Genomic DNA, 11,481 nt, shown 5'->3' with positions numbered 1-11,481 from the left:
TCTGTTTCTTGTTATTTATGTTTGATAACCATATAAATGATAGTTAAAAAACTTCATTAATTGGATAGAAATATTTTGCCTACTACCTACTTGTTTATTTATTTTTTTCAATATTATTTAATTTATGTGTTTTATTTAAATATTTTATCGACGATGGAAAAATATGAGCTACTTTCATTCGACTGCTTGATATGTCAATAGATTAATAGATCTTTGCCATATCAATGGAATCACTTACTGTGTATGTACGTAATGATTTTGGTAGTGAATTATGGCCAAACAATTTCAATTCAAGGGTCCTCATGAAAAAGGCGCAAATTAGCGTATCTGCATATTATATGCATTTCTGTATTTATATTTCATACGAAACCATAGGTACCTACAATAAATTTACTATATCTAACTAGTAGAAGTTGCATGAACTTTGAGATATTTAATATAAATTAATAAATATAAATTAATTAGTCCATCACATAATAATCTACATTAAGGTTTTTGGGTTGATAATAAATAATTTTCGAAATCGATAAGTCAATATCTGTTAATCAAATTCATTAAATTATATCTGTACTACAAAAACAATCTGACAAACAAATATTTCAATCGCATTTTAGATTTATGTTGATAATATTTGTATTCAATTCGAAAATGTATTCATTTGTTTCCATCGTTATGTTTTTATTTCAAGTTAATAGCAAATTGAGAAAGAGAGTTTTCATATAATCAGTGTTCAATTCATACCCCAACAATTCATAATTTTATACGTTAACTCAAATATAGAATGGACACAAATTAACCATGTATTAGGTTGTAGTTATAGTAACATTTCCCTACTTACGTGTTTTAAAAGAATACAATTGAAGAAACGAGAGAAATAAAGAAGGTATAATTAAAAAATATATATATCAAAATATTTTAATAGCAAACAGTATAAAAGATAAATTTAAAATTAACTACATGACAAGGTTAGTAATTACAGCCAACGTCAACAGACAGGCTGATAGGACGGCAGTTACAGCTGAACCGGGGATGTCTGGCGTGACGGGCTCGGTTAAATCTGGTCTAGGTACTGTGACAGGATCAGTGACCAATGGTGGCTGTGGCGTGGACGCTAATATAACTTCATCACCATTCGTGAAGTAGTTGTTAATATCGTTTCGTATCTCCTGAGCGAACGCTATGCTCTCCCTCGCGGACTCAGCAGCATTGTAAATGCGGTTGTACGAATCGCCCAAGGCCGCTTGTGATTGGTTCACCCAAACTTGGAACTGTAATATTATGTTTGAAGTTAAAAGCATTCAATACCGATGTGAAAGTTTTCAATGAAACAAAACTTCGTGGAAGATTTACACCATCTTTTATAAAATCTTTTTACGTACCTATAGTTAACTATGTCACGAATTAATAGTTTTAGATTATCATCATTTATTAGATTAGATAAAATTACTAAGCTGATAAAAGGATATTGCAGATTATGCCGAAATATAATAATATTAAAAATTCAAGAAATACGAAAGTACCCCTGTTAATTCATTTAGTATCTTACCGAATTGATTTCTTCTACAGTTCTCAGTCTTGCCGCAATATTCGATAGCGGAGTGGATGGAGAACCAAACCTGTGAAAGCAAGGAATATTTTATATTTTTTGAAAGATTTTTTTAATTAACGGTAATAATATCGCTTTTCTAATTACATATTTTACTTTTAGAAATATACTTACGCTTGAGTCACACTAGCCAGATTATTCTTAACGAATTCTAGAACGACTTGTGTATTCGCTTCATTTCCGTTCAATGCAGCGTTGAACGTAGTTGAGTAATCTTGTGGACGGATTTCGTAGTTATCTTGGACAATCGATGTTAAAAGCCTGTTTAAAAGAAAAAAACCCTTATCTTTTTTGTCACATTATCCTCAATTTTATTCCGCTTAATTCAGAAAAAAATATACTCAAACTAATCAATTAAATCAACCAACAAAAAAATCAAATTAATACCTATTAGATTGATTGACCTTGTTAACTTTATTATTATTAAGTTTTAAAATGCAGTGTACATAGTACAGTATCAGGGTCTTTAAAATGCAGTGTACATAGTGTCTCTGCTCGCGCGCCTAGGTACACAAACGACAATAAGCCTTTACTTTTATAGATACAATACTCACTCATTCAATGCCTGTACATTGGCAGTGCAGCCAAGGGTCTGGAGTAACTGGATCTTCTCTGTGTAAACATTGTGCTGCAGATACCGACGCCACATCGTTGCGTAGTCTGCGTAAGTCCCGGCCCGTAAGCCCGTGCAATATACCCAGTTTCGACTGTTCACTGGTACTCTGTAGGATATCAGAAATTCAGTCGTTTAGCTCATATTATGAATAGTAACGGACAAGTCCCTCATCAAGAATGGCGTTATATAGTAGCATTATTACATTACAACCATTTGAAATAGGGAACAGAAGATTGCTTACACTATATTTCTTGGCATTCACTAAAGTTTCAATATAAACATTTCTTTGACATTATTATTATGATTTGAATTTACATTATTTAAAACCACAGAGTTTGTTGCCGGTTCTTCTCCGTAGACAATGCTTTCCAAACCGATAATAAATATTAAATTACTCTAGTTAAATGACTAAATGTTTACGATTGATACACAGGATCAACATAATTGTTCACTGTAAATGTATCATATGTTTTATCATACACATGAGTACACAAAGGCTTTAAAACTTCCACGCAACATTTTTAGTAGTAGTACTTAATCTCCCAAAGTCTAACTATAACTATAAATCAATTTATACAATGAACATACTCAGCTCCGTTCACAAGGAGGGCATTCAGTTGGCTGACTGCAGCATTACGGCAAGCTGCTACGTTTATGTTACACAACACAGGCGCTAACTGGCGCCTCAGGTACGACCTCATGAAGGTCTCGTTGGCCACAGGGTAGTATGTCAGTTCGTTCATCACGCGTGTTGACCAGCGCGACATGAGACTCTAAGAAAGATGGAACGAATTAAAACAAAACTAAAAAAACACATTTGGTGTTACTATAAACTTGAAATTTTGATAATGATCAATACATTGTAATTTATTTTTGTAGTTTAATTATACTTCTCAATATAAAAAAGTCAGACTATGAACCACTACATACCTCCGAACCATTGCCGCAATTTCCATCAATGATTTAACGTGATAACCCATAATAATTTATGTCATTGCCTAATATTATACTCTTGCATAGAAATACGTTTCCTTACCTCCAGTGTGGGTAACAGATCAGTGCCAGCGAGTCGATTCCTTAACCAGGAGAATCCAGTCAAAGCCGCCACCCAGGGAGCATATGCCGTTTCTTGTTCGAGGAATGAGAGAATATTGAATGCTCTTGTATAACTCATGAGACCTGAACGAGCGAATTGGAAGACGTCATCGACGATCTACAATAAATTAACTTTTGAAATTGTGTGCATGTTTTAGTCAAAGCTAAGTATATCTAATAAAGGAAAAGTTCACAACATTAATATTGTTTGTCTTCATACTTCTTGGAGTATTAAGATGTTTTCATTTAAAAAAGTAATAAATGTGTATGAGAATGTGGTAAAGAAAAGGATTATTAGTATATAGAAATGTATATAGAACCTATTTAATATGAATACAATGAATAAAAATTAAAAAAAAACAAACAACTTACTTGAGCGCGATTGTATTCATGAATAGTGGTTCTTTGTGCGCCACGTAAAGCTATGATGATGAGATCCCATGTATACTCATCATAGTTCACTCGATAGTAGCCTAAAAGCAAAAATGTTTTATAATATTGTATGCATCCAATTCGTTCAGTGGTTAAAACGTGAACGAAACATACAGAGTTATATTTGCAGTTAAAATATTAGAAAGGACTTAGGTATTTTTTTTTTTTGTTACTTTAATTTAACATCCACATTAAATGTTGAATTTATCATCATTGCCTTGATGAGCGATACACCAAAGCCAATGTCGACTTTTGTAGATACTGTCTTCATCCCTCATTAACACAAAATAGGGATGTAGACAGTGGATTTAAGAGATGTGATTACAATAACATTATATGATTAAATAAATAAAATCAATAATTGTTCAACTCTTACCTGTTTGTTGTTTGTTAAATACGACCCATTCGTCACCACGAGATCCGCGATTGACAACAGTAACAGATTTTTTTAAGATATGGGATGGTTTCGTGTTAACAAAATCTGGATTGCTAGCCGAAGCGAATGTAATTGGTATTTGCCAATTGTAATTTACCGCTGCGTAACCATAATTGATGTTAAAACGACGCTAAAACAAATAAACATTTAGCTTCAGATATGTACGACTTTACAAAAAAGCTTCATTCAACTCCACTGTTGTTTGTCTGTTGTATACTTACCTTATTAATTGAGAACCATGCGTAAATAATGACTGATTGTAATGGCATCGTTAATAATTGTGTTGTTTTTGCAATATCTGCGTTAGTTCTAAATATAATTTAATAATTGCGGTATACCTGTGTTATAACCATGTCACCAGTTTGATGGTTAACTTGCACAAAGAGCACAGGAACTCCAGGCTGATCGTGCCACGTTTTGTAGTATTCCACAACTGAGAAATCTTCACCATACTGAGCAATAGCTCCTGCAGCAACAGATGCGTTGTGCAAGGCTTCTGTTAAGTCAATTGGCAAGGCCACTTGGAAAGATCTGTTTGTAAACACATTAACGAATTAACAATTTATGCTATTGCAGGGATGTCCCTACACAGCTATGTAGCTGTACAATCTATTATCAAAAAGTTACCAAATAACAAATATCGTTGTGCAGTTCAGATATTAATTACGTATACAATCAATTTACGTACTTGTTAACTAGGTAATTTCTTAATCCTTGTCTGTGAACTTCAAATCCGAGTAAATGCTCGGTCATTCTTATGACGCATGCTCCCTTGTTATATGAAATTGTCGAAAACATGGCCCATACTTCATCAGGATCGCCGACATGAGGGTGATACAAGGCATGAGGATTGTTCGCGGAATCCGCCAACATTGATGTGTGTACTTGCTCTACTATAAAACGAGTATCAAAACCCATATAATCCTCAACCTAAAATTATTGAATAAGATAATTTACATATTTAGAAAATACAGACTTTTTTTACGGATTTTAAACGCTATTTATTCATTATATTATTAACCCGACGTTTCGAACATTAAACAGCGAGCGTAGTCACGGGGTGACTAAGATGTTAGATGTCTAAAATGTTTTATTACATGTAGGTATAATACTTGCCTCAAATCATGAAACACAAACACAAAAAAGATAATTCATATTTCTAGTTGCCGTTATTTGTAATTAAGTATAACACTTATTTTGTTACTGACGAATACAATAAAAAATACTAACCCAGTGTGTAAGATAGTATTGGTAATATCTCGCAAAACCTTCATTCAACCATAAGTTGTCCCACCAGTCACAGGTCACCAAGTTTCCGAACCACATATGGGCAATCTCGTGAGAGAGGATGTAAGCAATAATTTGCTTCATGTTATCACTGGTCTGTTCACGATCATACATTAAGTATGCTTCCCTGCAAAGATAATGAATTCATAATTTTCTTTTCTTATATTGTGACAGCTTGTATCATTTAGAATCATGCATCTATCTATGTATTTCAATCAATGTTTTATGGCCTCAAGAGCTTCTAGAATAATAATAGCATTAAAAACAGTCAGATTTAACCCCACCAGGACTATTATTTGGAAATCTTCCATTGCTACCTTCTGTTCGACTTTTTTAGCTTCGTTAAATAACTTAAAATAAAACATAATTTGAATATGTACCTGTAGGTAAGTAATCCCCAATTCTCCATGGCACCAGCTGAGAAATCAGGAATAGACGCTTGTGTCATCTTGATATGTGGGGAGACGCTGTAGAAATCAATCCCTGTATGCTCACTCATTGTTGTTAATAATTCTTGTCCAACTTCAAATGCGTAGTCACCTTGATTTGCTTGTAAAGCCCCCGGTCTTGCAATCACTTCATAAGTCATAGTTCCGTTTATAACCAGATCTTGAGTTTCGTATTGAGCTACTATGACGGCAATCAAGTAAGTGGACATGATGGGTGTAGTATGATATAGGTCGTTTTGAAATCCTCTGAAATAATTTATATGATCATTTATGTTCTCAAAAATAAGTAGAAATACCTTATATGTAATCAGTTAATGCGGAATATAAATGTTATGTTTATGTTTCAATTGAATTAGAGTGTTTTAATATCAACTATGTAGTTCTTTACAAAGTCATCTTTTTAAACAACTCAATAGAAAATAAACTATTTTCTGGGCCTTCCCCACCTAAATATTACGAATTATGTGCATCGAATGCACTTTGCAAATAGTCTTGTTAGAGGTATAGTTATGCGAGAGAGTACAGAAGTACACTTACGTAGTAGCGCTGGTTGTTTCTCGGATTCTTGTGCAGGACCAACTTTTGTAATCAGTAGGCCGACGAATTGTTATATCGAAGGTGGCCTTAAAACTTGGTTCATCGTAGCACGGGAATGCAGCTCGAGCGTTCGTAGCTTGGAACTGGGTTGTTGCCATCCACCTATACAATCCAACAATCATTATAATACAAATTCACCCTTGTATGAAAGCAAACGTGCTGAGATGTTATTCTTATGGTGTATCGACGATAAAATTTAAAGTAAACTATGTTTATATCTGGGTTGTCACTTGCGTACTAAAATTCATCAAAGCTTTGTACATTTAAAACTACATAATAGGCAATATAGTAAGCAATACTTTATTAAATATGTTTAATAACTTTTTTCTATGAACAGCTAGCACATCATATCTTGTATTGTTTGTGCTACGCAAAAAAGTTTTTTTCATTTACCTCACTGCATCATTCCAGGAATTCCTGAACCAGCTTCTATATAACCCGGACATATCTCTACGTAGCTCAGCATCAAAGTCAATGGTCAGTTTATATTCCACGGGATTATTTACATTGTACAGAAGTGTTGTAGCTGGTCGAATGCGTAGGAAATGAAGTTCTTTATCTTCCTCATATGTTACACTGATGGCAGAATTACCTTGCTGAAGACTGACTTGCACAATACGCAACTCGTCAGTGTGTATTACTATTTCGTTTACATTCGCCTGAGTTGCTGATAAATATATTGATACTACGCCAGAAAACCTAAGATTTATCATATCGAAGATCCATAATACTTCATAGTGTCTAGGGCGTGTGGTTGTAGGCAATCTGTATTTTGTGTGATCATTGTAGAAAGCAACGTCAGAATCTTGAACTCCCTCAAAAATCTGTCCTTCCAGTTTTTCATCTATGAAGATCGTGTTTCTTGTGGTCGGTGGTGTTGGTACAGCGTGAACATACAAGCACGCAGTTAAAAAAAGGATAAGATAAGTCGCCATCTAGAACAATAAATAGAAAATCATTCAAACATCATCATACAGTATCGTCATCTTATAAATAAAAAATCATCATCATCCCATAGTTATCTAAAACCAGCTTAATTGCAGTTTACACGTTACTAATATGAGTGATATTTCTGTCAATCTTTTGAAAAAATATGTATACAAGATGCACAGTTTGGTCTCGCTACTTTTAATTGTGTGTGTATTACACCCACATTCTTTGGCACGCCACAGATTTCAAATGCCAAGTGCGCCAATTAATGCGATGAATGGTTACATAAGATTTTATCGTTTATAAAGATACTAGACGCTTGTCCCAACTCCGCCCGGACACCAAGATTCCTGTGTTATCCCAAGGGAGCAATTAAACTTTCACATTTATACTATTAGTGTGAAGTGTGATTAGTGTGATCTACTAGTTTATAACAAAGCCAAGGAATAATTACAAATGATTCAAAAAACCGAGCCAAAGCGTCCCTAACATTGATTACCTAACCGTAACCATTAGCCTTTTAATAGAAAACCATTGACTGTTTGATTTTCTTCATGTAACTACCAAATAAAAAATGTTTATAATATATACAGTATTCAAGAATGTATGAAGTCCATCCTTGGAATGTCGTCGTTTGATAGTTTTCTGCAATGACTATTTTATATATAAACTATTCTTGTTGGAATGCCAGAAACTGCTTCCCGAACATGGAAAAATTACAATGTTTATGTATAATTACAATTCAAAAGCGCATCTAAACAAAGTAGGCAAAACTAATCTTTGAGTTTAAGTACCGTATGCTGTTTTTTATACCGGATTAGCCTATCCTGTCGTATGCGGCTCTTAAGAATAAAATTGTCATATTATAGAGATATTATGATAACTGTCTTTTATAAATATCCGTAATAATGGCACAATTTCACCGAATTAATAAGCTGTTATTTTATGTGTTTTTAATATCATTGTTTTTATCATGTATTAATCTTTAGGTATTATTAAATTTTAAAGCATTTTATCTGTATATGAGTAAGAATTCGACGTACCCGTCAAATATTAATGAGGTTTAATTATTTATCTTTATAGCGTTAGGTATTATTAAAGTTCAGCGTATCTATCAATACAAAGAAGAAAGACTGATATGGTTTATGTTACAGTTAAAACCCGTCTACCGTTGCAACGCGTTTTCCTTAGTTAGAACTAGTTTTAACTAAACACCTTTGTTACAACTAGTTCTAACTGAATAAATTGATGTTTTAGGACCAAGCGAATATATATTTGAGTGGGATACGCCCAAAAACCGATTCCGGCACTCGCCAGCCAGTACCGCGCCTCGTGCGGACTATTCAAAAACAAGCTTAAACGCTCTTGCTCCTCGCTAGCCTATTTTTATACAACAATGTATGTTTATAGTCATGAAGACGATTGATAGTGATGATATTAATTATAAAAACTAATCGAATTAAAAATAAATGACTAAAGAATGTGTAAAAGACAGTTGTGTACTAGTTATTATCGCGTTTTCTCTAGTTAGAACTAACTCTAACAAAAGCATTTAGGTACAACTGAGGAAAACGCGTGGTAACAAAAAACGGGTTTTAACGGTAACAGTAATGGTTCATATAAATGTGCTATTTATTTTATTGTTCTCTATTTCTTTTTATTTACACATTTTTGTTTTTTCCATCCGTACCTTATTTAAGTTACTAATTACCCATTATGCCGGATTTACTTCCTCTTTCCACATAGTTACGAATCTGTTTCCTTCATTTCTATTTCGAGAATAATTTCTCATTTACTGTTTTTTTTAATAATCATAAGCCTTAAGACTTCATTAAATTGCTATTTCAACAGACATGTAGTGTATATAGAAATCAACAGTACCACTAATTTCTGAGCATAAAATATTATGGTCTACATTTCTTAAATCTAATCTGTTTCAAACTTCTAAAACAACCAACGGATGTTTTTACTGATAAAAGTAATTAAAACCACTCATATCTACATGGTTGTAACTGGAAAACGTTGTAATCTTATAACCTTATCGACAAGGCGTTAAATGTACAGACGAGGTACTCCTGTCCTCGTGGATAAAAAATTCTTCAGGGTGTTTGGTACAGTTCGGACGTTCAAAGTTCTCTGTACTTTGGCCATCTTTTGCACGGGATACTTTTAGTTATTTATGTGCGTTATTCATATAAGAGATCTATATCGATTGACAAAAAAATTAACCGGGGCATCTCGTCTGCGCAGACCCTTTATATTTTATGGGAGGAACCTTTTAACATATTTCATTATCCATAGTATTTCTTGATAGAATGTCATAGGAAGAGAAGATAGGTGTCTATCGATGTGGTATAAGCCACATTGATCGATATGGGTACTAATAAGAGCAGAGCATCAAGGAAATATGTTCAAAGTATTAATTTTGATTTGTAGATGAAGTTACGTGGGTCAGCTTATATCACATTCGGAGCCCAATTTAATAGGCAACTTGAAAACTTATTTATCTTAAAGGTTGTCGGGCAGAGACCGCTAAAGGCGAGAAAACCACATTTCGTACCATTTTCGTGTTATATTTAATATTATTATTTCGGTACACGTAAGAATTTAAAGAAATAAAACAAATGTTTTATCGCTTTTCGCTGACTACATAGTCTGTTTTCAAAGTCCATTATTTCTGATATTCAAAATCAAAATTTTTAAAACTTATTAAAATATAAAATAAACAAACCTTGATACGAGGCGACTACAACACCACTCGTCCACTACTGGATTATTGTAAAATAATCGAATGCCCAATATCTTAAGTCTTTTATCTCATATCTTATAATAATTTGTCTGTCATGATTAGGTGTAAGTTAAAACCAATTGTATATATAATGCTCTTTTCAAGGTTGATAGAGGAACAATTGTGGTCATATTGTAGTTAGACTACATATGAACTAGGGTCATCCAATATGCAGAATATTTTTAATGATCGAATAATGATCTAAGACCCAGTTCTCATTTGCAACCAGCGGCTCCGCAAATGCGTTCAGAAGAAATTCACACAGAATAGAGATGTTTTACAGAGTAGAGTAGTTTTTTAAAAAACTACTACAAAACTACTCCGTTATGACGTGAAAGAAAGGTAAACAAACAATCGCACTTATAGGACAAGTATAAAATAAAGAAGAAAGACATCCAGTTTTCTTTAATTTGAATGTAATTTTTTCATTATTCGCACATCCTTCAATTTAGAACCACAATTGTATGAATGAAGCGTGAATAGGCCCCTAAACTGAACTCAAGTATTTAGATAATATTGGATTTTTATATAAATTAACACCTAGATTGACTTTTTGACTACATTTTAGCGCAAGTATGCCTTGGACCTTTTTTCGTAAGATTTTACAGAGAACGGAGACCCTTTTGCTTTTCTCACGCTTCCGAATCTATTCTTCTATCCAGTTGTCAATTCTTGCCTTTTCTCTTTCCCCAGAAAGCGGACAGCGCATTCCTAAACGCACTATTTCTTATTATCAGGCAAACCACCAGCTTAGTTGCCGGTAGGACATGAAAAATAAATCTATGTAATAAAAATTAACTCTAGTTTTTAATTAGAGATAAATTCAGGTTACTTACTTTATAGGCTTTATATCAATTTAATATTTTACAAACTTGTTTTTTATTTTCAAATTTTAAACGTATCATATAAAAAAAGCTACTATGTAGCTATTCTTATAGTTGATACTAAAGTATGAGTAATATGTTTCTAGACAAATCAGAGTCTTGCCATAAGAGCAGCGAATTATTCGTTACTCAGTCCGTTTAATTGTTATTATTAATAATTAAATAAAAGACAAAAAATTTGAACAAAGACTTTATTTACATCCTTTGACTACGTATAATTATAAATACAATTATATTGGCGTATAGGATAACACTGACATAAAATACACTGTGCAATAGCAAATGTTGTGAAAATATGAAATTTTTAAGAATACGTGGATTACTTACACTATAATGAACTTATGCTTTAAGTATAAAAATA

At 33.1% G+C, this 11,481-nt stretch overlaps 1 protein-coding gene across 1 annotated transcript; it reads right to left on the bottom strand.

The window, feature by feature from the left end:
- Positions 1 to 953: 953 nt before the first annotated feature.
- LOC119840548 (membrane alanyl aminopeptidase-like) lies at positions 954 to 7,635 on the bottom strand. Its single transcript, XM_038367233.1, has 14 exons — positions 6,912 to 7,635; positions 6,459 to 6,620; positions 5,853 to 6,167; positions 5,416 to 5,599; positions 4,874 to 5,115; positions 4,524 to 4,716; positions 4,126 to 4,315; positions 3,690 to 3,790; positions 3,259 to 3,435; positions 2,811 to 2,995; positions 2,161 to 2,328; positions 1,721 to 1,867; positions 1,547 to 1,616; positions 954 to 1,268 (listed from the first exon to the last, which is right to left on the bottom strand). Exons 1-14 carry the CDS (start codon positions 7,451 to 7,453, stop codon positions 954 to 956), a joined length of 2,991 nt encoding a protein of 996 aa, XP_038223161.1. The 5' UTR covers positions 7,454 to 7,635.
- Between the last annotated feature and the right edge of the window lie 3,846 nt (positions 7,636 to 11,481).

Source organism: Zerene cesonia, chromosome 6 (genome assembly GCF_012273895.1).
Source record: "Zerene cesonia ecotype Mississippi chromosome 6, Zerene_cesonia_1.1, whole genome shotgun sequence".
In the NCBI taxonomy this organism is placed as follows: Eukaryota; Metazoa; Arthropoda; class Insecta; order Lepidoptera; family Pieridae; genus Zerene; species Zerene cesonia.
This window is presented reverse-complemented; position numbering and strand designations above follow the sequence as displayed.